At 48.6% G+C, this 27,578-nt stretch overlaps 1 protein-coding gene across 1 annotated transcript; it reads right to left on the reverse strand.

Moving 5' to 3' along the window:
- Positions 1-3,971: 3,971 nt before the first annotated feature.
- Positions 3,972-27,474, reverse strand: LOC121047477. The gene is made up of 2 exons (XM_042290351.1): positions 27,306-27,474; positions 3,972-4,534 (listed from the first exon to the last, which is right to left on the reverse strand). The coding sequence occupies exons 1-2, from the start codon at positions 27,472-27,474 to the stop codon at positions 3,972-3,974; spliced, it is 732 nt and encodes a 243-aa protein (XP_042146285.1).
- Positions 27,475-27,578: the final 104 nt, after the last annotated feature.

The raw sequence follows: 27,578 nt of genomic DNA on the forward strand, positions 1-27,578 counted from the left end.
AATAAACTAAGCATCGCCGAACGCTCATTCTCCGCCCAAGGGTAGAGCTAGAGGTCACAACCAGATGCCAAAGTTTCAGCCCGATCCGATAACTTAATCAAAAGTTATAAAAGATTTTCTGAAAATTTCAATGGGAAAATGGCGGCCGACGGAGTTTTCAAACACATGGGGCTCTATGGCACCAGAAACCGAAAACGGGAAAAATTGGGCTCCATTTTCCTATTGAAATTTTCAGAAAATCACTTATAACTTTTGATTAAGTTATCGGATCGTGCTGAAACTTTGGCACCTGGTTGCGACCTCTGGCTCTACCTTTGGGCGGAGAATGAGCGTTTGGCGATGCCTAGTTTATTTTTGCGGTTAAAAAGACCGTGTAAATTTTCATTTGTGACACCCTGTATATAGAGTTTGCGTAAAATTATTGGAGCTCGCTGTTCCGCCGTGCGGTCTGATCAACGCTTCTTCTTCTTCTTCGATGTTGAGGATGGAAGAGATGTTGCGACCAACTCCGAGCTTAGGTGAAAATGTTCTGTTTAATCCACGTGCCGTTGGGCTTGCGCCAAGAAGTCGATTCGTTGTGTTTGTTGGTGGCGACCGCGACCTACTGTAATCCTGACCTGCCGACAAACGAGAGCGGCAGCGCGCGGTGTTTGGTAAACACAGAATCCGCAGCGTTTCGTAACGCTATGAGTGCATGGCGCCACTTAAAGGTCTTTCTGTTTCCTAGAAAATGCGCACGTCAATTCGAGGAGCGCAAGTCGCGGCTGCGTTATCTGGTCCTGACCTGTACACGGAATAGATCCCCTACCGCGATTTTACCACTGCGCGTGTGAAAGATTTTGCCACTAGGGGCGCCAGCCGCCGTCATAGTTATTGCCGCGCGCCAATTGCAGAGAAGGCGCGGGTCGAGCACGCGCGTACTTATTAGACAGCTCGAATATGAATATGCGACGGAAGATAACCGGTTTTATGGTTATCATTATTTGTTGATATACGTTCAATAATTAACACATGAAGCCTATTTCAGTTCTTTCAGAAGACGTTGTCGGTCATTGCGGCCGGTTTATACCTTGAAACCCTTCCTAGACGCCGGCTTTGCTTTCGCTTCTTTTAACTTTGCATTTCTTTTCTCTCTTTTTAACTTCATGAAAGCTAACTCCAGCCATCTTTTTACTTGCCGATTTACAATAGGGTACGCAACCCACCAATGGTAATAAACTATACCATTGGTGGATCGTAACGATTCAAGCTCAAGTGTAAGTTGCAGAGCCCGAAAACATAAAAGCACTTCGGTGCTGTAGTTCAATCTGGTGGTACCTCCTGGCACCGCCCCCTTGCCCCCTAAAGCGGTATTCACACGAGCGAGAAATCCCTCCCTTTGCTCCCCGCGCTGCGTATCACGTGACAGAAACGTCACGCTTTCGCGCGGAGGCGCGGTGATGCAGCCCTCGCCGGGGGATGGGGGAGGTTTTGCTCGGGCTGGACAAACGGTCCCCGCCTTGGCGGGGGATTTCTGCGCTGTTGACGGTACTTTTTCGCCTGCCTGGCAACTTAACAGATTGTGCTTCGCCTGTTGCCGGCGGTGGCATCGCGATCGCCTCGTTGTTGTGCCGCTGCTCTGGCGTAGAACACCAAACATTTTTTTCAACGATCTCTCGGACGATGGCGCGATTAATGATCAGTGATGAGGCAACTTTTCATCTTCTTTCGCTCGTTGAGCAGTACCCGTGTCTTTGGGATACCGGCAGCGCTGATTACAGCAAGACAAACCTCAAGACATCAGTATGGGAACATATCGGTATGGAAATGATGGAGCGTTTTCCCCAGTTCGGGCCGTACAGTGCAGGTGAGCGGACTTTTTTTGCTTTGTTTACTGAATGAATATGTGCATCGTTGTGCTCGATTTGTGAAACGTATTCTGCGTCGAAATGATCCCTGGGAATGTCGCGATCCCTTACGACTCGCTACAGGGAAGAGTTCCTGCAAACCAATCACACGCGCTAATTCTGAATTGAGTTCATACGTTGGAATTAAATTTTAGAACCGATTAATTTCGTGGCACACAGAGTAAAAGAAAAACATATTTAATGAACGGCATAATATAGCACACCTGGCCATGTGTTTTTAATGATAAATCAACAATATTTCAATAGCACGTTCAACGATTGTGCTAGAGATCAGTCAAAATGTAATTTGCCAGCTTTCATGCAACGTGGCTTGTCTCACTTTGTACACAGTTGTCATATTTGTCACACTAGCTTTGTTTGTGAGGCTCAGGTTGTCTTGGCAAGTTCTCAAGCAGAAGTTTGTTCTTTTATTTTTTTTTTTCCGCACAGATAGCCTCAAGCTACTGCTGAAGAACAAGCGGCGAACCTTCAGGGAGGAGAAAAAAAAGATCCTCCAAACAAAAAGCGGCCAACCATCAGACGACGTTTATATTGGGAAGTGGAAGTTCTATAGGGCAATGCTCTTCCTGGATGCCAGCGATGTAAATCCAGGGAAGCGTACATGCAGCGACAACTATGGAGAAACCATAGAAGAGGTGAGTGGAGCTTTATTTCTTAGACGTCCCGGCATTCATTCATTGGGATAGTAACGCATAAACGAGGGAAATGCAAACATGTACATTTTAAAGGCAAGTTAATATATGACAACAAACAAAAGCAAAATAATAAAGATAATGAGATGTAGTTGAACATGTTTTTGAAGAACAGTGTGTTGTTACACGCTTTCCTTTATTCGAACGAACCACTGTTTCTACTGATTGCAGTCGTATAATTACAGGACTGCGAGGGTTCTGCAGGAGGCAGCGACGTTTCAACCCCCAGCACTTCGGTCGAGCCATGTTCTCCACCCTCCCAAGGGGACGCAAGTGCCGTCCGGTCATTGAAGAGAAAAAATGACTCGGAAACGCAGTCCCTGCTTGAGCAGCGCACAGCAACGTTAGAGAGGATGGCCCGATGCCTGGAGGAACCAGCCCCGGACGACTGTGCGGGATTTGGGTCCGTAGTTGCCCAATACTTGAGGCAAATGCCGATGTTGAAGCGGGCGAAGTGCGAGGCACAAATGATGCAACTAATAGTTTTCCATCTTGATGAGTGACGCGTTTGTGTAATCTGAGCACAAAATAAAAGAATCACTATCGATATTGTACCTTTAGAGCACCCGAAATTCCACACATTTGCAAAACACAGCATTCAACATGGTAGTCTCGCACTATGTCACATTCCTCCTAAGGTGGCTAATGTCAATGCCAGCGAGTTTGTCCTGCCAAGGCACGGCACCTTCTCCACTGAAATATTCGCAGAGCCTTTCTCGCACTGCTGCAGCAAGAGCTCCAGCTCGAGATTTCGAAGACTCCAGGCCGAAAAAAGTTTTCTCGGGAGCGGTTCCTTTGCTTGTCTCGGGTTGTTCGACCTGGCGTCTCTTCAAGAGATTGTGCAAGACACATGCTGCTTTCACCATTGTGCTCACCCTCTCCGGTGTAGCGTGCACAGTAGTTAAGAGGAAGCGAAATCTGTGCGCCAATATACCGAATGCGTTCTCTGCCACACACGTGCCCTGGACAACCTGAAAAAATATTTAGTAAAGCAATAAGTTGCATTGAAAATCATCTCTACATATAATAGTTGTGCACTACAAATGCTTACGGGATCAAGACCAGGAAGAAAAGAAGACAGGCACAACTACCATATTTTCCGGTGTATAAGGCGCACCCCCCCCCCTTTTTTTTTCGCGAGTTTCTAAGTAACTATTAGTATATAAGACGCACCATCGAAAATTGTGGGGAAAAAGTTTTATACACCGGAAAATACAGTACTTTCATTCCCTTGGCTTCATCTTCCACAGGGACTTGAAGGAATGTGGTCAAGACAAATTACGTTTAGTGACCACAAATTTCACAATGTACACCAAGATTCTCTGGGCGATTGTCAACAGGGGCGAGTTAAAGGTTGGTGTTATAGTGGGACTCACCGATAATTGAAAATTTTTTGTGCCCCTGAAAGGTCGCTCCCACCAAATGGCTTCATGAGGTTCGGGGATAGTGGGAATGCGTCATCACCCACGATCACAGGGGGAAGCTGGAGGGTAGATGAGGCGTTCATGCTAATCATGTCAGGTAGCCCCGATCTCTTTTCCGTGATTGCTTTCTGCAGGGGGGTGGTCTGCCAGATCGCACCATCTCCCTTGGAGCCGGGCGTCCCGACATCAATATACGCAAACTTGCAGTCGGCGTCGACAAGTGCAAAAAGGATAACACTGTACGTTTTTTTGTAGTTGTAGTACAGTGTTCCTGACTTCGCAGGTCTTACAATGACGACGTGTTTTCCATCAATGCCGCCCACGCAGTTTGGAAACTGCCACCGATTGTTGAAGTGCTGAGCCAAGTCCAACCAGGCCTGCTCACAGTTTGGTGCAACCAGCATGTCACCCTTCAGTACATCGTAAATGGCGGCACACGTGCTGTGGATGATTCCGTTCACAGTGCTGTGGCCGACGCGAAATTGTCGGCTCAGCGAGTACTGGGATTCCCCTAGAAAAGAAAGAAACGCGAGTCCAAATTATTTTAGCGATACATTTTCATCCTTTTTGCGGACACAGCAGTGCTTTGTTAGCGTAAGTGCACTGGTTAACCAAAAGCCTTCCAGCATCAAGAACTTGACTGACACGCCGTCAAACACCAGAATACGACATCCTGACGACCTCTTAGTAAGTCGCTCGACCGTGTGCAAGAATTTAAGCGGACATATTTCATTATTTTAAGACGGGCTGCCGGACATACGAAATAAGGTAAACAAACAGGCTATGTAGTAGTAAGAACACACAAAACGAACAGATGGACGAAAATAAACATGTACTAGCTTTGTAGATTTCTACGTGACGGTTCCGTTAAAATGCGTCGGTGGCCAGCGCCTTCACAGAACAGTCGCAACAGCATTAACGAAATCGGTTATCGTTTATGATAAATGGGTAACCACCAGATGCCAAGTAGCGCAGAGTCAATTGAAGACGAGTCTTCGCGCTCACGGGGCGCCTCATATTTGTATCTTGTTTCTCAATCCGCTGACGGATGCGGGACAGAAGTTCGAGGAAGACGTCGTAAGGCAGGCGAAGAAGTCGTCGATACTCATCGGCGTCGTTTTCGAGCAGCTCGTCGTACAATTGGTTTTGAATTCCGCGTTCTTTGTGCTGCATCCATTCTTTCACCCAGCACCTTTTTTTCGCTGGAAGAACTTCGTCGTCTTCCGTCTCTATCAGCGCTGCTGCCATAACAGCGTAGCGTCGTTTCAAGTACGCCTCCATTTTCCTACTCTCGACCGCGGCGCGCCCGCCCGACGATCCACGTGCGCCGAGCCTTGCTGTCGAGAGTGCGACCGCTAAATTCGTCTGGTAACACTGATATCCCTCCCGTCTCCCCCGCCGGTCCCGCCGTTCGTGTGAAGGGTGGAGCTGAGGAGGGAGTTCTCCCGGCCGCGTGCGTCACGCACATCCCTCCCCGAAGGCATCCCCCGTCTGAACACCGCTTAAGGTGTATCCACACGACGGACCAAATTGCTATTTGGTCCGCGGGCCGTGCATCACGTGATCTTACGTCACCGGTTTTCGAGGTCCGCCGGTGGTCCGCGGCCCGCGCCTCTGAGAAATGCCAAGCGACTTTTCTCGCCCGGACCTTGGCGGCGGACCGCGGCGTTTTTAGTATAATTGAAGCGCTAAGTCTGGCAACAAGCTGACTTTTGATGTTTGGATTGGAATCCAAGTCCAAAGTCGTTCTCTTTTGGCGCCAACTGCTGAAGACGAAGAAGACGAACCTTTTGTTGTGCGACGGTGCAACTTTTTACTTCATCGCGCTCGTGGAGCAATTCCCCGCTCTGTGGGACAATAGTCGCGACGACTACTCAAATAACCATCTAAAGATGTCCCCGTGCCTTTTTCGCTTCACTTAAGTCCTCCTCGTTATCAAGAGTCGACGCCAGGGCCACCGCGGCCAAACGTCTCTTTCGTTCAACCTCCATCTTGGCTCCTTACAAATAGCCTCAAAGCAGCTCGCTGCATGCGTTTGGCGGAGCTGTGAGGTCGAGGGTTAGACCGGCCCGTTCATTTTGTCGTCTGCTCTTTTGGTCCGCCGTGTGGATGCTCATTGCAGCCGGGCGGCCCGCGGGCCGCGCATCACGTGATCAATCGGTCCGCGGCCCGGTCCGTCGTGTGGATACACCCTAATCAGCCAGACAGAGGCGATTAGATCAACATTGAAAAACGGTTGGTACCGCCACTGGCGCCGCTCTGCGGCGAGGTGAACCCTCTGCGGAATAGAAGGAAGAGCGGGAATCAGCTAGTGGCAGGGGTGGGAGGCCGCAGGGAAGGCAGGCTGTGAGCTGCGTGTGGGTCCCAGAAAAACCTTTGCCGCGCGCCCTCAACGGAGAAACCAGGCAATCCGCCGGCGACAGCTGGTCCCATAGGGGGTCATTCTGTCGGCAGGTCAGGATTACAGTAGGTCGCGGTGGCGACACTAGGCGTATTGGTTGCTACTACAGTGTTGTTGCTACAGATAGCTCCCCCCCTAGAGACGCCGCCTGTAGGGTTGCAGCAAGGGGGCTATGTTGCACGTTTTGGACTCCCAGGAGACTAAGGAGAAGGAAGTGACGTCAACAACGCTCTTTGGATGTTGATTGGTGGAGTCGCTGATGACGCGTTGCGTGGTGCTGCTAAGATACGTTCATTCACACCTACGTCACTTCCTTCTCCCTAGTCTCCCGGGAGTCCAAAACGTGCAACATAGCCCCCCAGGCTGCAGGGGACGGAGTGATTCTGTGAGCAGTAGGCGGTGAAGCTTCCAGGAGTGGCGCTATTACTGTCGGCGTACTGCGAGCAGAATGACGTAGCAGAAAGTGGTGGCCGTTGAAGACAGCGTGCGGGGACCGGGCAGGTTCTGGTTAAGGCAGAGGTCAGGCGAAATGGAGACAGTGAGAACAACAATCCGGTAGTGCTCTGGCTCCGAAGTTTAGCGGGTTCTATCTCCACTCGGACTCCAAGGAAGATGGCGGCCAGCTGCGAGACCGATGCAGTCTAATTCCCCGAGGTGACAGGCCGAGCGAAGAGCAGATGCCTGACCTAGTAGTAATGAAGAGCACTTGGACGGTCAGCCGTGTGCCTTATGAACAGACTGGTGCGCCGTGACTTGCCGTGGTAGCACGCGACCGTGCCAGGTCAGCACCACACCACACACATGGGCACGACTGCCGGGGCGACACCAGGGACTGCGGCAGTGGTGGAAATGCCAACGAACGTAGACTCGCCGTGCCGGCGGGGTGAGCGAGGTGGTCGCAGCCCGTTTCTGAGAGATGCCGGCGGCAGACGCGATGGGGAAGAGGCGGTGACGGAGGGTCCGGATGTGGTGACTGTGGTGGATGTGCCTCCCGCATAAACAGTTGAAATGCCATGCCGTTGCCATGCCCCGAGCCACGGAGAACGTTCCCCTGGATGGCAGGTGCTCGGAGTTGATCATCACGTCATACGCTACGCGCTACAAACTGGTCACCAGTTCGTTGCGCGTTTGATGTTGAGGACGGAAGAGATGGTGCGACCGACTCCGAGCTTAGGTGAAAACGTTCTGTTTAATCCACCTGCCGTTGGGCTCGCGCCAAGTATTCGATTTGTTGTGTTTGTTGGTGGCGACACTGGACGTATACATGGCTTGCACGTGACGTCATTCAAAGGGCGCTCCGATGACCACCAGAGAGGAGGTCGAGAAGAAGCTCCGCTCTTATCAGGGCCCCCTTTTGTGCCGCCCGGATTTGCCCCAGTCGTCGCTATTCTCCCCCCAGAAGATTATAGAAGATTAGCCCGTCACTCAAAATTCTTACAAAAGCAGCTTCCCTCTCCTCCTCTTACATGGAGGCCAAAAATATGCGACGTGACGTCAGTGCAACCTATGTATTGGCTAATGCAAGGCATTTAAACGCGGGACATATGAACAGTTAGTTAACTAGAATCTCAATATTTTCACATCCAATTGGTTCCCGGGAGACTTGTTGGGTCTGCATGCGCTGTTGCTGCGCAAGAAGCAGGCTCTATTGACATAACAAGAAAATATTGTAAACGCTTCCGCAACCCGTAAGGTGAAACACAGCGACGGCTGAGGTGTGACGTCGGAGTCGCTTAGCTGTAATTTCATAGTAAATGGACCGAATGAACGGTAAAGGTGCGAGCGCGCACCATAGAGTCCGCATGGGCTTTTCGTATTAAACCTTGTAACACACTGGATGAAAATTCCATAGTGTTTTCGAACCAATGAGAGCATTTCAGATTTCTGCGTAAGAGGGGAGCGCGTTTCCGTACGTCCCGTCTGTACAAATGTAGTCACACCTGCTAAGACAAAAGGGTCGAATAAACAGGAACAAGAAAGTATACAAGATGAAGCCCGCTCTGATACCAAGGTTTACTAAAAAAAGCGCAGACAATTATTGCCATCTTTCTGGCTATTCGTCTGGAAAGTTACGCTCCTGTCTTTCAGGTAAATTGACGGGGTACTAGTGCATTTGCTCTTCCCCTGCTTTCCGATACAGAATGCATCGAAAAATTCTAAGGCAGTTTTATATGCGTAACTCTCGAGAATCGTTGTTCGTGCTATTCCTGGGTCACGTGGGCACCTATCCCAGTACACTGCCAGATTGCCCGGCGGAGACTGTCTTACTCACCATGAATGTTATCTTGCTACCATGCATCACCATGCACGTTATCTTGCTACAATTCATGGCCATACATGTTATCTTGCTTGCTTGTTATCTTGTTATCAGCGGCACTTGGAATGTTTGGACGGAGTGCCGGAAACGGCCCGCGTTGACATGAAGCGCGTTCGACGGCGCGAAACCGCAAAGTGTCCCACTAGCAGCTATCGCTGTGAAACAGAATTCAGCACATTGGACACTGTTGAAACTACGACCAACTTTATTTCACTTACGGCCACTTCATCCGCGAATGTCACAGCAGCCGCTTTGGTTGCACTCTGCTTTGCACTCTTCGCAGGCGTCGTCCACAACTCCGCGCAAGCACCGTATGGCGGACTCGCTCTTCCCGCCTGCGAGCACACCCTCGCTTTGTCGTATGCCATGTGCGGAGCAGACTACGCCACAGCACTTGCCAGTGTTCGCTGAACCTGGTTTCGTGGGCGCTCTTGCCTCGGTGGATGATTCCCTGACCTCCAGGGTTGGACAGAAATACTCTAAAAAATACTTGAAAATCCAAATACTGTTTGTTATACGTTGCAAAAACAGCTAAAATACGAATGCTGAAACACATTTTAAAAAATGCATCACGATGGTATCAAAAATACATTTAAAAAATAGAAAAATAATATTTGAAAATACAAATACAGGAATGCATTTTGGTGGGGCTGAAATATGGACGCTGAAAAACATCGTTATGAAAACGTTATTTTGGATGTCTTGGTGCACTCGTTAGTGCATACCAAGAGCAAGAATAAGGCATGACCTAGAATACGAGATTTTCCTTCTATACCAGATTGATTTATTGAAATCGTGTCTTCATTGATGAGAAAGGTTCGCCTGCCTATGGCCTGGTGAGCTTGAGACAAGAGGGAGAGGGGTTGTGAGGGTTGTAGGGAGAAGGGATTATGATGATGATTAGGCTAGATGAATTGATGCACCCCGGATGTCCTGATAAAACGCATCAGTGAATCTAGGATTTGCTTTCTGTGTTGTGCCTGTCCTTTTAAGTGGGTCCAGGCTTCTAAAGAAATGAACAGAAAGCGAGTATTAAATGTACGTTAAAGCCGGAATTTAGCTCGAATCAAAGTTACCGCAGAATTAACATCTTGTATTTTGGGGAAGTAGTGAGGAAGCAAGCAATTTTTTACAGCGGTTCGAGTGCCTTTTTATTTCGGCTTCTTTTATCTTTCAGAGACAAAATCCCAGGGACATCTAAATCAGTTTTGCATCCTCCCAAATAACATCGTAGAGCCACTGTGATTATGTCCCATCCGGAGTCCTCTTTCAACAATGACCTTATAACGTCACCGTTGGATGAAGTTCAAGTAACAGGCTTTTATCTGTAACATGACCGCGCCGACGAAGCCTTCAACTTTTGGAATATACTGGAATAGTCGACCACCTAAAGTGTAAAACAAAAAACATATGTTAACTCTTGCACAATAAAGAAGAGAGTCATATGCGGTCAGAGACACAAAACGACGTAGACGAAACTTGGTCTTACTCTTGACCCTCTGTGCGGAGGTCAAACATTTTTTAAGGTTGTTCGATAATTTAGATTACTCCGGTTTACAAAAGAGATGTATACTGCGTATTTACAGTTTAGACATGGGGAGGACTTATGACGGTTGGTGCCGTATCGACCAACGGTTCCGACTAGACTCAGCTCGCGCCGGTAGCCTTTGTTCTTCTCTTCTTAGCACATGCCCCTTCGTCTATTTCTTGCCCCGCAGGGGGCACCTGTGAAAGCAGGTGTTTGGAGAGTGGCGTCTCCACGGACCCCGAGCCATGCGGGTTCGCCCGCCCACGTATGGCTGTGCGTGGCTTTCCCGTGTCCGGGGAAAAGGGCATCCTGGTGGTTGAGCCGAGCCCGGGGTAGGTTTGGACCCTTCGGGGCCCCCCGGGTGAGGCAATACACCACTTCGGCCCCTGCTTCTCGTAGACGGGAGTCCTGGTAAGGCCCGGCCCGGATGATTCAGTCTAGTCGCCACTTCTACTATCCCCTCTCTGCTTTCACCCTTGTCTTCTCCTCCTTTTCACTCTTCTCATTTCTCTTCTTTCCTTTTCAACTCCTTTGGCGGCAAGGGCTAACCTTGGGTGGCGACAGACACCTTGTCCAGAACCACTCTTGGTTATAGAGACTGGGCAGCACTAATAGCGTAACGTGTTCAGCCAAGCCATTCTTGTTATGGAGCGTTACCTATTCCCTTGTTGGGCTTGGTGGTGGGCGGTGCACCACAGTTTCCGAAAACCCTCCCCCCCCCCCCCCCCCCCATATGGGTTCTCAAGCTAAAAAACCTTTTGATCGGGCCCCGAAAAGGGTCCGCACCGAAGCACTGCAGATAGAAAAACCAACATACACATTTTCAAAGTTCCCCAAGTTTCTTGTCATGCACTCTGAGGATGAAAAACCGTTTGGCAAGTTGTCCCCTTTCCTCATTTCAAAAGTTCTTCAAGGAGTGATTGGGAAGAATTACAATGCAAAAAAGATGGCATCTGGTGATCTCCTAGTGGAGATACACAGTAAGCAACAAAGTGATTCACTATTAGCACTAAACTGTGTGACTGATTACAAAGTCACTGTCACACCTCATAGAACACTTAACACAATTCAAGGAGTGATCTCAGAAGACGACCTGCTCGAGTGTACAGAAACCGAAGTAGTTGAGGGCCTTTCCACACAGGGGGTAATCGCTGCTCGGCGTATTACCCTTCGTCGCGATGGTGTTGAACGCAAGACGAAACACATCATCCTCACATTTGAGTCAACTACACTTCCTGAAGTTGTGAAGGCAGGATATCTCCAGTGCCGCGTCCGCCCCTATGTGCCAAACCCTCAGCGGTGTTTTAAATGCCAACGGTTTGGCCATGGGTCACGGAACTGTCGAGGAAGTGACACTTGTGCCAAGTGTTCTAGCAAGGAGCACGTTGCTGAGGTGTGCGAGAATGAGCCCCACTGTGCTAACTGTAGCGGTAAGCACCCAGCGTACTCCCGATCCTGCCCATTATGGAAACAGGAAAAAGAAATCCTCACCTTGAAGGTTACCGAAAATATTTCATACGCTGATGCAAAGAAGCGTTTCGCCTTTGTATCCAAAGGCTCTTATGCCGAGGCCGTACGCAGGGGACCGGTACGGCCAATGGTTTCGACGGGAACGCAGACATCTACGGACAGTCTGCGCCTCCCGTCGAGGTCTCCGTCCTCGGGAGCGGTGCCAATGACACCGCTTTCGAACCGTAAGGTGGATGCTGCCTCTTCTGCATCCACCTCAGGGCAGGGGCTGACCCCCCTGCTCCACCTGGCCCTTTGGCCCCTAAGGGCCGAGGCCTACCCCCTCGCTCCTCTGCTCCCCAGAGAAAGCCCGGTGAGACGTCGAAGCAGTTGGCCCCTAAGGGTCAACCGACGACACCACCGGAAGAGCCCATGGAAGAGTGTGGGCTCAGATCCGACGACGAGGCTATCCTCTCGGGATCGGAGTCCTCCCTCGTTGCTCCCACTACCTCTAGTGGGAAGCAGAATGACTGCGCGAAAAAGAAAAACGCTCCGCGCATAAAAATCGATTTTAAACCTTAGTAACCCGTTTTTACCCATTCTTGCAGTTTATAAGTTAAAGTTTATTTTAATTTTAGCACTGCTATGAGTAAGCAATTAGGTATCATGCAGTGGAACTGTCGCGGCCTTCTTCGTAATATTGATGACGTTAATTTTTTTCTCGATGAGCTTCGTCCTGTGGCACTCTGTTTGCAAGAAACCCATCTGACCGACAAACACACACAGGTCTTACGCCGGCACCAGGTTTTTAGGAAGGATCGCCTTTCTCCTAGCCCTTCTGGAGGTGTCGCAGTTGTAGTGCAGAGCGGGGTTGTGTGTGCTCAGGTTCCTCTACAAACACCACTCGAGGCAGTAGCCGTTCGCGTTCTCCTTGACCGACTCGTCACCCTGGTCTCTCTCTACCTGCCACCCAACGTTCCACTGCAGCTCCACGAGCTACAAGGACTCATAGATCAGCTGCCTAAGCCTTTTTTAATTCTAGGTGATTTTAACGCCCACCACCCACTGTGGGGTAGTGTTCGTCAGGATTCTCGTGGTGGAGTTTTAGAACGACTTTTATTATCCTCCAGGCTGTCTTCTGAATAAAAAGGAGCCAACGTTTTTTAGTGCTGCTCATAACACCTTTACTTCAATAGATTTTTCCATATCATCATCAGCTTTACTTCCATGCTTTTCATGGAAGGTTTTAGATAATCCATTTGGCAACGATCATTTCCCCATAATTTTAGAAAGTTCAATACCCCTTCCTTCGCTTTCGACCCGCCTTCCAAAGTGGAAATTAGAGAAGGCTGACTGGGCTCTTTTTGGTTTAAATGCCGTACTGGATCCATCGCTTTTTCGCAGTATGTCCCCCGAGGAGGCGACGGTGTTTGTCACTGAATGTCTAATTAATGCTGCTGCATCTTCTATTCCGCAAACATCCGGCGTCCTACCCCGGAGATGCAAACCCTGGTGGAATGAGGACTGCACAGTCACTCGCAGGAAACAGAACAAGGCATGGGGTATATTTCGCCGTTATCCCACTGCTTTGAACCTGATTGAATTTAAAAAATGTAGGGCCAAGGCACGTTGGACACGGAAACAGGCAAAGAGGACATCATGGGAAAAATATATATCTTCTCTAAATAGCTTTGTCCCAGCTAAAGAAGTTTGGGATCGCCTGCGGAAAGTTCGAGGAGATTACCAATCTTTCCGAACTCCTCTGTTTTCTTCCCCCTCTGTATCGCTGAAAGATCAAGGAAATGTTCTTGGGGAGCATTTCCATCTTATTAGTAGCTCCTCTAATTTTAGCGAAAAATTCAAGAAGTTCCAGTCGACTGTTGAAAAGCAGCCCATCTCGATGTCGGAGGGTGGTTCATTTTTTTTACAATAGACCATTCACAATGTGTGAACTCAAAGTCGCTCTTGGTGCAAAGAAGCAGTCTGCACCAGGGCCAGACAGACTCCACTATGAAATGTTGAGGAAACTGTCCCCTGAATCTATGAACGGTTTGTTAACTTTCTTTAATCATCTATGGCAAGCTGCTGCCTTTCCTCGTTGCTGGAAACATGCCCACATAATCCCTTTTTTGAAACCTGGGAAAGACCCTTCCATTCCTACGAGCTATCGTCCCATCGCACTCACAAGTTGCTTAGGGAAGACTTATGAGCGGCTTGTGAATCGTCGTCTTGTCCATTTCTTAGAGACTGAGAATTTTTTTGATGTAAACCAGTGCGGCTTTCGGGAGGGACGAGCGACCACCGATCATTTGGTTCGCCTAGAGACCGCTATACGTGAGGCATTTGTACACCGGCAGCATTGTGTCTCGGTGTTTTTTGATTTACACAAAGCATATGATACCACATGGAGGTATGGAATACTTCGTGACTTGTACAACTGTGGTGTACGGGGCCGCATGCTTCAGTGCATACAGAGCTTTCTCAGCGAAAGAACCTTTCAAGTCCGATTGGGCTCCACACTTTCAGATGTTTTTTCTCAAGAAAATGGTGTTCCTCAAGGAGGAGTGTTGAGCGTTACCCTCTTTGCTGTAAAGATTAAAAGTCTAGCTAAGGTTATGCCATCATCAGTAAATTACTCTCTATATGTGGATAATGTGCAAATCTCTGTGTCTTCCTGTAACCTTTCTAGTTGTGAACGACAATTGCAGCTTACAATCAATAGAATGTGTAAGTGGGCAGAAGAAAACGGCTTCAAATTTTCTCCTGAAAAAACAGTCTGTGTTCCTTTTTCATTACGCCGGGGATTGTCTCTTGATCCTTCCTTGCATCATAATAGCATTGAGATATCAGTCCAACTAGAACACAAATTTTTGGGTGTTATTTTTGACAAGAAACTTACCTTTGTACCCCATCTGAAGAATTTGAAATGGAAATGCTTGATGTCATCAAGCATCCTAAAAGTGCTATCGCATATGTCGTGGGGTGCTGATAGGCGCTGTCTTCTACGACTGTATAACTCCTTAGTTCGATCCCGCCTCGACTATAGTGCAGTAGTATATGGGTCAGCGCGGCCATCCGCTCTTAAGATGCTTGACCCAGTACACCACCTTGGACTACGACTTTCTACAGGTGCATTTCGCACGTCTCCTGTGAAGAGTTTGTATGCTGATACGCATCAAATGTCCCTTGAGAAACGGAGGCAGTACCTCAGCGTCTCTTATGCTTACAAAGTATTTTCATATCCAAAGCATCCCTCCTACAGGGCCCTTCATTTTTGCAGAAGTTGACAACTTTTCGAAAACAAGCCGAGCATTGTTAGACCATTAAGCCTCCGTTTGCAAAGTACTTGTCAATCCCTTAATATCCCCCTCCATGAGATTCCCTTGCTTAAAAACACTCATAGGGTTGCTCCATGGGATGTTCTGCCGATTTTCTGTGACTGGTCACTTGCAAAATACGGTAAGAGGGTCATTTCACCTCAAATCCTCCGGCAGGAGTTCCTCTCCTTGCAACAAAAATATGCAGACTACCTGGAGTTTTATACAGATGGGTCCAAATCGTCGTCTTTTGTAGGGTGCGCTTTCTATTCCGCCTCCTACAGCAAAGCCACACAAGTTGACTCTAGGGCAAGCATTTTCACTGCAGAGCTTTATGCTATTTTACTAGCGGTCGAACATATACTCGACAATAGTATAATGAAAGCTGTAATTTTTGTCGACTCACAGAGTGCCTTATTGGCTGTGTCCTCCCTGATGCCCACAAAGAACCGCCTTGCACAACATCTACATGGTAAGATCAATAGCGCCCTGCGACGCGGTCGGGACATTAAGTTCTGCTGGGTGCCAAGCCACGTCGGGATTTTGGGCAATGAAGAGGCGGATAAATTGGCCGTGTCTGCCCAAGGCTCGTCTATAACATTCAATTGCTTACCTTATCAAGACTTGAAACCACTTCTGAGGAAATCTATTTTTCTCAAATGGCAGCTTGAATGGGATACAGAGAGCAACAACAAACTTCACATTATCAAGCCCGTTCTGGGCGTTTGGGAGAGCTCTTACAACAGGGAACGTCGTGTGGAGGTTCTTCTATGCCGTCTAAGAATAGGTCACTCCCGTGTGACACATCAGTATCTGTTTCGTGGTGAGGATGTTGCACTATGTGAACATTGTGGAGAGCTTCTGACCGTGTTGCACATTTTGTGACATTGTTCGTCCCATCAACCACTCCGTCAATCATGTTTTCTCGAACTTTTTAGGGATCATCTCCCATTTCATCCCTCTTTTTTGCTTGGTGATAAACCTTTAGTTCCATTCAGCCGTGTCTTAGACTTTTTAAAACAAACTGGATATTTATACCATTTGTAAATATGTAGCCTCAAAGTAAACTTTTGTTATAATATGCTCTAAATACATTAAGTTTGGCGCATTATGGCCCTCGTTGCTGCTGCGCCAATAAACTCCTAATCATCATCATCATCATCATCGTCTATTTCATGTAAGGTGCGTAGTCGGGCGCGTACCCACATATAGCAAGAAATGTCCTCAATATTTAATATCCTCCCCGCCGAATGAGCATTGTTCATTCGTTATGAGCTTCCAGTTGATGTAACAGTTATAATAATATAATAATATGTTTTATATTCCGTCAAAAGTGTATGACGGAGGGAGATCGAGGAAAAAAGCTGCATGCTGCAGCTTGACAAGTCCTCGGCCCCCATCCTTGCATTTGGCAGCAGTGGCACAGAAAACGAAACAAAAAGACAAAAATTCATGTAAAAGAATATTCACAGAAAAATTGCGGTGGCTTAGCTCGGCTATGCCAGGATATACGTAGCGTGAGCTTATGCGCACAAAATGAGAGGCGCTATCAAGCGGCTTCGGTGCAGCGTCAGACTTGGCTACTGAGCAACAAAGGAGGACAGCTGGGCACACGGCGGCGCCAGTGCGTCTGCCGCGGCTATGACGTCACTCCTCTGAAATGTGCAGACCGGCGAGGCGCGTGCGGCGGCGGCGGCTCCGGCGCGCCAGCTGTGCGCCGTGTGACGTCACTGCTCCTCGCGCATGCGCAGACCGGCGAAACGCGCGCGGCGGTGGCGGAGCGCGCGGTGGCGGCGTCTCCGGCGCGCCACCTGTGCGCCGTGGGACGTCACTGCTCCTCGCGCTTGCGCAGCACGGAGCACGTTCATTATGCGAGCCACGCGAAACTGCTCAACATCGGCCAGTGTAGCTCACGCTACAAAAGAATACATACACGCAAAGCACAGTTCAATACAACAAAGGCAATACATTTATGGTAGTATTGGCTAAAAGGTAAATATCATATATTTGCTACACAGTCATATTATGTATGACTTCCAGCGAACGGTGCGACATTCTTCACATAAGTGCTCGACTTTTGCTTTCTTAAAACGGTTTGTATGCGCCAATATGCCTGTATGATTGCAGGATAACTTTATGCGCATACGCGATGTTGCATATTAGTGGAATGCCAAGCGGGTGGAAACTTCACTTCGTGCAGTGCTGCGGGGCAGTACAGGTAAGAGATGAGAAGTGTGTTCAAATGGAACTTTTCAATGGCGCCTCCGAGTTTTCCCTCGCGTACTCATACTAATGTAAAGGCTCGAGCTAGATGTATGCATACTTATTGGTTGCTACGTCTTGCTGATTCGCAAGACCCCCCAGCTTCGCAGCGTCAAAATTCACAGCACTGGCTCGTTCACCCCATACCTCGACACGCTAACAGAAAGGCTCAAGTACAAAAGTAGAACAAACATGAGTTAAGACAAGCTATACGTCTCGGGCTTGTGCTAAAACTTCGAGGCCTGGCCATTTAGGTTAGTTTAGAGACCACAAATGACGCTCTCGGGACCAGAAAGCATGAGATAACGGCCGCTAATAGTCCACGCCAAGGAGGATAGAAGCATAGGAGAGTGCATGACTATAGACCCTTTCAGGCAACATTTCATGGGCGCCGCCATCTTGACGTCACGTGACCCTGCCGCCATAGCCGCCCTTCAGTTTCTCGCCGTTCCTCCGCGTTGTGTACTGCTCCGGCCGCTACCGGAGCTTTGTTTTCGCGTTCTTTTACGTTCCGCGTTGAAATCGCGTGTTTTCTTTAGGTCTTTTCGATATTTCGGGCTTTCATTTAATCATTTGATATCTATATTTCAACATAGGTCTTGTATTTTCTTATTTATTAAATGGAATCCGACAGCGAATGGATCGACGATACAAGATTATGGCTTCAGAGACCATGTAAGTTCATCCCATTCTAACGTTTTTCTCGCTAATGAAGGGCAGTCAACGCCATTGCGACATATGCAAATTTCAACTGACTATCCAGTCCTGCTTCTCGCTGCATGTGCGCGCTCGTTTCCGTAAAGCCGACCCGCATGTAAGCGATTTAGCGTGCGACGATACGAGCGACGGCGACAACAACGAGAGTTAGCGACGAAGATTTCTCACTGCCGCCTGTTGCATCGCTCAGTTTTTCGGGTTTCTAGAGAACTTCGCTCACCGTCTTGGTCGTCTGCTCCCGTCGCTTCCATGCTGTTTGCCTCGTCGCGCGACTGCCCGAGCGACAGCGAAGCGGGTCACTGTCGCTTGTCTCGTTGCTCGCCGAATCGCTTGCATGCGGTTTATACTTAATATCGAGGCGCCAATGGTTCAATGGTGTGTGCATGGAAATTAATTGAGTATGAGCCGCATGTAAGCGATTTGGCGAGCGATCAGATAAGCGACCCGCTTCGCTGTCGCTCAGTCAGTCGCGCGACGAGGCAAACTACATGGAAGCGACGGAGCAAGCGACCAAGACGGTGAGCGACGTTTTCTAGAAATCCCAAAACCAAGCGATGCGACGGGCGACGGTGAGAATTCTCCGTCGCTCGTCTCGTCGCGCGCTAAATCGCGGGTCGGCTTTACGGAAACTAGCGCGCACATGCAGCGAGAAGCTCGACTGTCATAGCCTTACTGCGTCAGTTGCGATTTACATATGTCGCAATAGTGTTGACTGCCCTTTATTAGCGACAAAAACGCAAGAATGGGATGAACTTACATGGTCATTGAAGCCTCATAATCTTGTATCGTCGACCCATTCGCTGTCCGATTCCATTCGATAAATAAGAAAATACAAGAGCTATATCAATTGATTAAATGAAAGTTCTAAATATCGAAAAGGCCTAAAGCAATTACAAGATTTTAACGCGCAACGTAAAAGAACACGAAAATGAAGCTCCGGTCGTGACCTGCGCAGCACACAACGCGGAGCAACGGCGCAAAACTGAAGGTCGGCTATGGCGGCCCGGAAAGCGCGCGAAGGGCGCGCCGACTGGTGGCAGCTCGAGTAACTGACTCGCTGAAAGCGTCTATAGGTGCCTTCATGTGAAGACACATGAAGGCTCCCTAGGCATGACGACAGCCGTGTAGCCTCCACAAGCCATGCTCCCTTGACGCCTCGCCTCTTTCTCATTTTCCTCCTTACTCTCCTCACTTACCACGCCAACGTGACCACATCACGTGACCGTAGCTAGCCTTCATTTAGCTATGGGGCTCTAGAATACACCACAGGCTAGCCTTCGATCTGATAAAACTTACCGGACGGAGCGCGCGCAAGCCTGCAAGGAGTCCTTCTACAATCAACCATCCATCTCACACGAGACATGTCACGCGCACCAATAGCCAAAGAGATCTACGGTCACGTTGGCCACAACATCGTTTAAACTTTTTATGAATAGGCTTCACCAGTATTGCAACTTGCACTCTCCCAGTACTTCTAACCTCCTTGGTCCACGCCAACCTCCGGACACAGAGCGAGTTGCGCGGCCGGAACACGGATGGCGCCACCATAGGGTGTACAGCAGCGCTCGCGTGGTCGGAGGCGCTCATTACTAAAAACTAAAAAAAAAAAACAATTGACCCCGTAAGTGTGACGTCATGGGTCCAAACAAACCGTTGCTAGGGTCGTTGTTATGGACAAATACATGTGGCTAGGTTTCGCTACGAAAACCCGATCGCTCAAAAACCGGGAGTAGGATTTAAACTTCTAAAAATCACAGATATAGAAAGCTTGAATATCATATATGTTGCGACAAAAGTGTGCGGGTAATCGCTTGTTTCTGAAATATTTACGACTGCAACTTCCGGTCTTCAAGATGCCTGCAGCAGACGACGAATGCAAGAAGAATGCCGTCTGCCAGACGACCACCGGCCAAGCCTGCGCCGGCGTCTGAATCGGGTGAATAAAGACGATATCCTGATATTGCATTTGTTTGAAATATAATGAGTTTTAGACACTCATAAGAATTCATAGTGGGGTGCGATGCAAAATATGGTTTAGCGAAAGTCCGGGCGTCGATCGAGATGATCGTCTGCTAAAGGATCGCAATGCACCCTTGAGAAAAGCACTTCAGGCGATCGGTAGAGATCCCAAATTTTGTTTGCGGACTCGCGCTATGGGAGGGTGCTTCGTATCTGATTGTAACCATCGCGTGGAGAAAGATTCTTGCAGTTTCTTCAGATTTCCGCAAAACCCCAGTACGCGAAAGAACTGGATAAAAAACTTAAGGTGAGTTTATTACAGATTGTACTCTCATCGCGGGTTCGATGGAGATCTTCACCGAAAGAGCACATCCACTAAATTTAATGTATACAAAAAAAAAAGTTTGTGAAATTGCGATAGACATGCAATATTTTAATAACCTGACAACCTCAATAATAATAATAAGAAACGACTTACCTCGACGGCGTACGATTTCTTTCTCATGCTGGCCTGCACTACGCCGGTAATGCACTTCAGGTCGTCGTCGTAACTGATCTGCATGATGTGGTTTGATTTTACTTAATTTTCGCCCCTCTGAACTAATCTGGGCTCTTCACAGAAAAAAAACGCACATTGCGGGGGCCTCTGCGGCCATGGCGATGCACTTGCTTGTGTTGTTCGTTTACCGACGCAATTCAATGAAGACGCCCGCTGCAACAGAGGCCAGCAAATCTATCGTGTCGTCTACTACCAAAGCAAAGCGGAGTGGAACACTTCAGAAATGGCTTTCATCGTTGCAATACGACGCTGAGATGACAAGAACATCTTCATAATTAGATATCAAGAAGTTAGGTTGCTTACAAAAAATTATTTATTTACTTATAAGCGAAAATCTAGCCTCGTGTGGAGTCTCCATGCATTAGTCCATAGCAACGCCCCTAGCAACGGTTTGTTTGGACCCAGACGCCAAGTTGTGACGTCATCACTTACGGGGTCAATAATGAATCAAACTTCATTCAACTGTAGTTATGACTGCATATTATTTCACTAAATACAAATTACGTATTCCTAAAAATATAATATATTTCTAAAAGTTCATGTCAACATCACACTCTCGAAATTTTGCTTTTTTCTGTTTTTTGCGTTTCTAAAACGAAACCGCTGTCTGTGCGCATGCGCGCTTGCGCTCTGCGCGTTCTGAAACCGGTGGACCGTTGTGGAGGCGTACGTGGGTCTGCTCGGTGCTATTGTATCTTCACTGTAGCACCTCTTGCTAACGTAGATACTGCGCGCATTATTAATTTTTTTTTCCCGCATAGCAACGTTTGTTTAAAATGACAATGTAAATTGTTTTTCCTTGTCATGCAAATGACTCAATAAATGCGTCAATGAGTGCGAAAAATGCTGCATCTGTTTCGATTCCCTGGAAGACGCCGACGACAAGTAACGAACTGTCAACTGCTGGAGACAAGGTAGGTAAGCAGAACTTACAATTCTTTGCCATAACAAGTGGCATGGCACGCGCGAACCACAAATTTCCAAACAAAACCTACCGCAGTACCGGCGGTACCGCGGTAGGAAGCAGCGGCAGGGCAGTGCGGAGGGGCTGCGGCGTGTTGGATTTTGAGCGGCTTTGTCTTTGCAAATGGCTTGGAAGCCGCTTAAGCTAGCTCGATGGTGTCAAAAGTAATTATTAAAACGTTAGCGCTTCATTTTATAAACATAATTCTCGCTGCTTATTTTAGTTTTCTAATCTATTAATAGAGCAATGAGGCTTCGATTCGTTGCAGTAATGAGCACCTCCGATCACGGAAGCGCTGCTGGGCGCCCAGTTTGCCCAGAAATCGACTCCATTGGGTCTATGGCAGTAACCGGGCACTGTCCACGCACTGGGTGACCTCTTGGCGACGTGTCGATCGAAACCGGAGCCATGCCACTCTCCTCCCTGGCCAACTAGTTTATAGAATGCAACGCGCGCCGTGTTGCATGCAGGGCTTTATGGAAGTAGTCTATTAAAGCGCAGCTCTTGAGGAGAAGGGGGGAGGGGTACTGGAGGGGAAGGTATACCTCTCCTTGTCACCTCCTTATCCAGTCTGCTACTCCTCCCTGCGAGCAGCGTCGCCATCACCTCACGAGGGTCACGTGACGATAACGTCATCAGTGACGTCAGGTGTAACGTCATCGGCATCGTCACTGATGACGTCATCAGTGACGTCACCAGTGACGTCACGCGTATCGTAATGCACCGCGCGGTTACGCCGACGGCGACGGCGACGCCGCTCAAGCCGGAAACGGGCGCCTAAGAGCTGCGCTTTAAAATGTTGAAGTTGAGCTCTCGCGCCGCAACTTGCAATAACGTCGTTTCTTGCGCCTCTTTGCACAGCAAGCCACCGGCGAGCCCGGAAACGCGTGCGACGGTGTCACGGTATGCGCACGCAGGTGAACAGCAGGGCCTCGAGTTGTCTGGTACATCTTTGTAGGGAGAGGTTTTTTCCGCTCTTGTTGCTTTATGGCTCTTCCTATTTCGACCGTTTTGCGCGGCGGTGTCTTCCTGTAGTCTTCCACTGTCTTGATATTAGCAAATGCTTAGCGCTGCCAGGTCAGAACATCCACTAGTAAGCTAGCTGTTTCTTACGTGCACATCGCAATCACGCTTTGGCTCCTGACAACGTCAGGAGAGATGTAAACAGCAGCCTTAAAGCCCCGTGAACGGGCAATGTCAAACGACGAGGCGATGGGGTGTTAACGAATGCGCGCCGTTCAGGCTCACGCCTCGTTGCTTTAAATCGGCTTTAAAATGGTAAATTCTTTCGTCGCTGAATAGTTCCGCTTTACACCGCAGTGTGCGTGACAGCTAGATTTCGCAGCTATATTATCGCGTTCCCTTTTTAGTAGAAGTCCACATCAGCTGTTGCCGCCCGTCTAGGTATCGCGTTTTGGAGTGCGAGGAGCCGCCCTCGGGTGCAAAAGGCACAACGGGCTTGCTATCATTACGTACTGGCGGCACTTATTACACGATACCCGCCGTTTCTTCCTTGCAGCCGGGAAGAGGGACAAGGGGAAGTGGTAGCAAACTCTCTTCTTTCTTTGGACCTAATCGAGCCAGCTATCGTCACGTGTGGCGTGCTGTGCGGAAGAGTTCAACTTCAAAAATTGTTTTCTCGCTTTAAACAAAAATCACTTTGTTTAAACTTTCAGAATCAAAAGACAATCAATTGTTCTTCTAAGCCCACCATATTTTGTATTTTTACTTGGACCACCTCAGGGTCAAATAAACGGCTGTTTATGCCTCAAAACGCACGTTTCAAAAAGGCGGCACGGTTGCATTGGCAGAAACGCTAAAGGCAGCAAAAGATCTTCAGCGAGTACTGAAGTCCTCTATTCACACTGCCCACTTCAGTTACGCCCGCAACATTTCTCTTAAGGCGAAAGAGGACCCGAAGAAGTTCTGGTCTTATATGAGCAGGCTGCAGACTAGCAGCAGCAAAAGCCATGCTTCTTGACCGATAATGGGGGCGTAGCGTCCTCCCGTGGCGTTGCACAACTATTCGCTCGGCACTTTTCTAGTGTTTTCAATGCTGCTTCATCTCCACCGTGCATCGACTCTCTGATACAAGACATTGAGGAGAGCACAGCATGCCTCAGCATGCCCATGCCTGACATCACCCTGACACTTGACCACCTCGATGATGCCTTTGGTCAGATTAAGCCGTTTCTCTCGCCGTGCCCCGACAACCTCCCGCCCGCTTTTCTCAAGATGCTCTGCCCGCAGGCGTCTCCATCTCCTATTAACATCTCCCAGTCCTTACTGGACAATGCTGTGGTCCCAGACACATGGAAGAGGGCCCTGATGACGTCCATCCACAAGGGCAAAGGCAGGCCCGCGAGTAATGTTTCCCTCTATCGACCGGTCTCCGTGACATCAATCCTTCGCAGGACCTTCGAGAGGCTAGTCGATCGGAGTCTCCTGGATTACCTGATCGACAGCAAAACCCTCTTCATGTCACAGCACGGATTCAGGCCAGGTAGGAGCTGCGACACTTCCCTGGTCACCATCACGCACTACATCAGTGATGGTTTGGACGCCCGCACTCCTACTGGCCTGATCCAGCTTGATTACAGCGATGCCTTTGACACGCTTGATCACCACCTTCTCATCAAGAAGCTTGCCGGGGCTGGCGGTCGTGGCTCTATGCTTCGCTGGGTCGCACATTTCCTCATCGGGCGCTCACATAGAGTTGTGTTGTGTTCCATGGATCGTCATCCGACGACTATCGAGTATCTTCGGGACCCAGGCGAAAATCATTGCACTTCCACCTGGATTATGGAACTAAAAATGAGGTGGTCCAACTAGATTCGAGCTGGACCCAGATAGAATCCAGCTGGACCGCCTCATTTCCAGTACCATAATCCAGCTGGAAGTGGACCGATTTTCGCCTGGGGAGTGCCTCAGGGCTTGGTCCTAGGACCCACGCTCTTCTCGTTATACGTCAACGACATGCCAAAGCATGATGGTACCCTCCTGGTCCAGTACGCGGACGACACCACCATTCTGGCCAGTCTGAATTCACCCTCCTCCTGCCTTCTCCTTCAAGACCACTTGACGCAGGTCGTGGACTGGTCCATTGCCAACCACCTCAGATTCAGCCATGCCAAAAGTGCCGCTATGCGCTTCAGCGCCAAAAGGAGAGTGCAGCCCCCATGCTACTCGATGTCTGGCACCCCTGTACAGGTGGCTACACATCTCCAGATTCTGGGGGTTACGCTCACCCCCACTCTCGACTTCACCATTCACGTGTCGAGTATTGTGGCGAAGGCTAGCAGAGATCTTGGATTCTTTACCAGGGTCTCGCGCTTTTGTGGCCCGGAGGCCTTTCAAGTACTCTACACGGCGTTGGTACTCCCACGCCTCGAGTATTGTGCGTCCATCTGGAGCTCATATCAAACTCACCTCACACAGCGCCTGGAGAGAATTCCGCGTCGTGCAACACGGACACTCCTGGCACGCACCTGTTGGCCACTTGCCAGGTCACAGTCATACGAGGATCGACTTAGGGGAGTGAACTGGCATTCCTTTGACCACCGGCGGGTCGTAGCGAGTGTCAGACTTTTGTGCCGAACCCTGGACGGCTCAATGTGCGACACTTATTTGGGGAGTATTGTTCGGATCAACAGGCGTTCCGGGCAACCTGAGCAGCTAAGGGCGCGCACACTCCGACATGGCCACTCTTTTGTCCCAGCTGCAACTGAAGCTTTCCTGACGGCTCCCCTAGATATACGGGTCCCCTTACCTCAGGACAGGCAGGACTCTGTGCTTCTGTGTCGGGCGTTCTCGCGAGCCCAGAGAAACCAATGTCCTTAACTCATCACGTGGTGAGTGTCGCGGTAGGGGGCAGACGTGTGTGCCTCGTCTCCTGGTGAGCTAGGAGGCAAGGCGCACACGCCTTTTCTTGACAGCGTCTTTTCGTGAAGGGACAAGCTTCCTACCACAGGGTGGGGGGCTTTAATGTCGCACCTTTTTGGTGGTGGTGGTGGTGGTGGGGGGGGGGGGGGGGGGGGGGGGCTTTCATTGTCCCTGAAGAGTGCTCTGCAGGTCGGGCATTAAGATTTCTTCGGAATTTTTTGAAATTTGTGATTGTTTGTTTTCCCGGTTGCTTGATTGTTGTCTCCCTGACTGTTTGTTTTCTGTTTTTATTGTTTGTTTCCTGGGGGGTCGGCCAGCAGACGCTCTCGCGTACCGGCTCTCGCCTATCTTCTTCGTTTCGCACGCCTTCCAGGACACAGTTCGCTCTTTGTGACAATAAAGATTATTATTATTATTATTATTATGGATTTTTGTTTACTGTAAGACATTTAATCGAGCGGTTTTAAACATTTTTTATAGATTATATACCTTCAGGGGCAGCAGGTAAAAGGTTCTAGTAAGCCCTGTAGGAATTAGATATTTTTTTAATAAAATAACAAAAATATTGAAATTTTCAAAAACTTTGAGTCTTTTAAAAAAATATTTAAATTAAACAAAACTGCACAAGCCCAACAACATTGTAAGCCGAAAGCCGTGCAATTTTGAGAAAAAATATTGTTGGGTGTTTCGTTGAAAAGCAGAGTCTTCATCAATTATTGAGTGATGCCTAGTTTCACGCTGTTTCTAAAAGTTAAAACTGCGCTTACACCATCAAACATTTTGCGGCAAAAGGTAATCATTTTCTTTTTGTTTGGAAATCGAAGGTGGTCGAGCGCTACATCTGGGACGTTTGACATGGAATGACCCAAATGGGAAATCGTGATCGCTTTGCTGTTGCCGCTATTCCGTTAGAACCGACTTCGTTATAACCCGTCTTGACAGTACTGCTTTCATATGTTCTGAGAAGTTTTACGTCAAAGAAGTAGTACAATGTTCAATCTCTTAAAAAGCACTACTTTCATTTAGCAGTATAAAGTTCGCCAATTTCATGATACAAGAGAAGTTCATAGTCAATTTCATGCAGCAAGTGTACAGGTGTTCTTTTTAGACTTCGAAACAACAGTTATTATCCCAAGTATCCAGAGCAATTTTATTCTCATTCGTGTTTAGTGCAAACATTTTCAGTCATCTTGAACCCTGCATTTGCTAACCACTTTCGAGTTTAAATAAAGTGTCCAGAACACGTTTATTTCCCTATTGCAAAACGTATAATCCATTTTTTGTACAGTTTTGTGCCCTGGGGGAATTTTGACAGGATATACCTGAGCTCATATATCTTAACATTTAATGTCCTTGAAGTATTCACACAAGTGTTGTCAAACTGCCGAACTGTAAGCTGAACCCCAAGTTCCTTCGAAACAGTGAAGCTAACTAAATAGTTGCAGCTTAGCTGCCTTCTACATTCGGCATCCCATGCTTGTTAGGTTTGCTATACCCATTCTCTGGTTATGCCCCCTGCATTGTTCATGCTCTTTTGGGGACCATGATTTTAGTGCCCAACGATCATAATGAATACTCTATGGTGCAGTGCCTGGAATGCATCTTTGACTGGTGTCTCTATCATTCTATACTGCTTGTGCATCGAAAGTGGTTACAAAAGTATATCGCAGGAGCTGGCATTTCATGCTGTCGGATGTAGCAAATCTGGTGGTTTCTCCTATACGCGTTTCAGCAAAGATGAAACACAAGAGTGGGCACGTCGGCAGCAGCGCGGCCACAATGCCTAACATGCTGTTGTTCCTCTTTGTTCATATTCTGCTGCTGCCATATGGAATGACAAGTGACGGAACAGGGACCGACCATCTCTTCGTGAGCACTACCGGCAGCACGTGTGCAGGTGACGCCATAACAAACGGAAATCCATTACCTTTCTGCAACTTCACGGTGGACAGTCCCGCGTTCGACTGCCGGATGCCCTGGCACGCTGGTAGACTACGTGGGACATCTACGTCACCATCCGAAGCTATAGAAGCAAGCCATCTCGGCAATCTTGTCAGTGGGCAGGTCAGCAGCAGCGCGGCCACAATGCCTAACATGTTGTTGTTCCTCTTTGTTCAGGTACAGTCAGCACGGAATGAAACCCGAACGCCGGAATGCGTGGCCATTGATACAGGCTGCTCCACCTGGAGGGCCCCTAAGA

Source organism: Ixodes scapularis, unplaced genomic scaffold (assembly GCF_016920785.2).
Source record: "Ixodes scapularis isolate PalLabHiFi unplaced genomic scaffold, ASM1692078v2 PGA_scaffold1__304_contigs__length_218370807, whole genome shotgun sequence".
Lineage (NCBI taxonomy): Eukaryota > Metazoa > Arthropoda > Arachnida > Ixodida > Ixodidae > Ixodes > Ixodes scapularis.

Coding starts and splice junctions, on each gene's coding strand:
- LOC121047477 (XM_042290351.1), bottom strand. CDS start 27,474: ATGTTAGGCATTGTGGCCGCGCTGCTGCTGACCTGCCCACTGACAAGA. Junction 4,535..27,305: donor CACCGTGAAGTTGCAGAAAG/GTAATGGATTTC, acceptor TTTCTTTTCTAG/GGGAATCCCAGTACTCGCTG.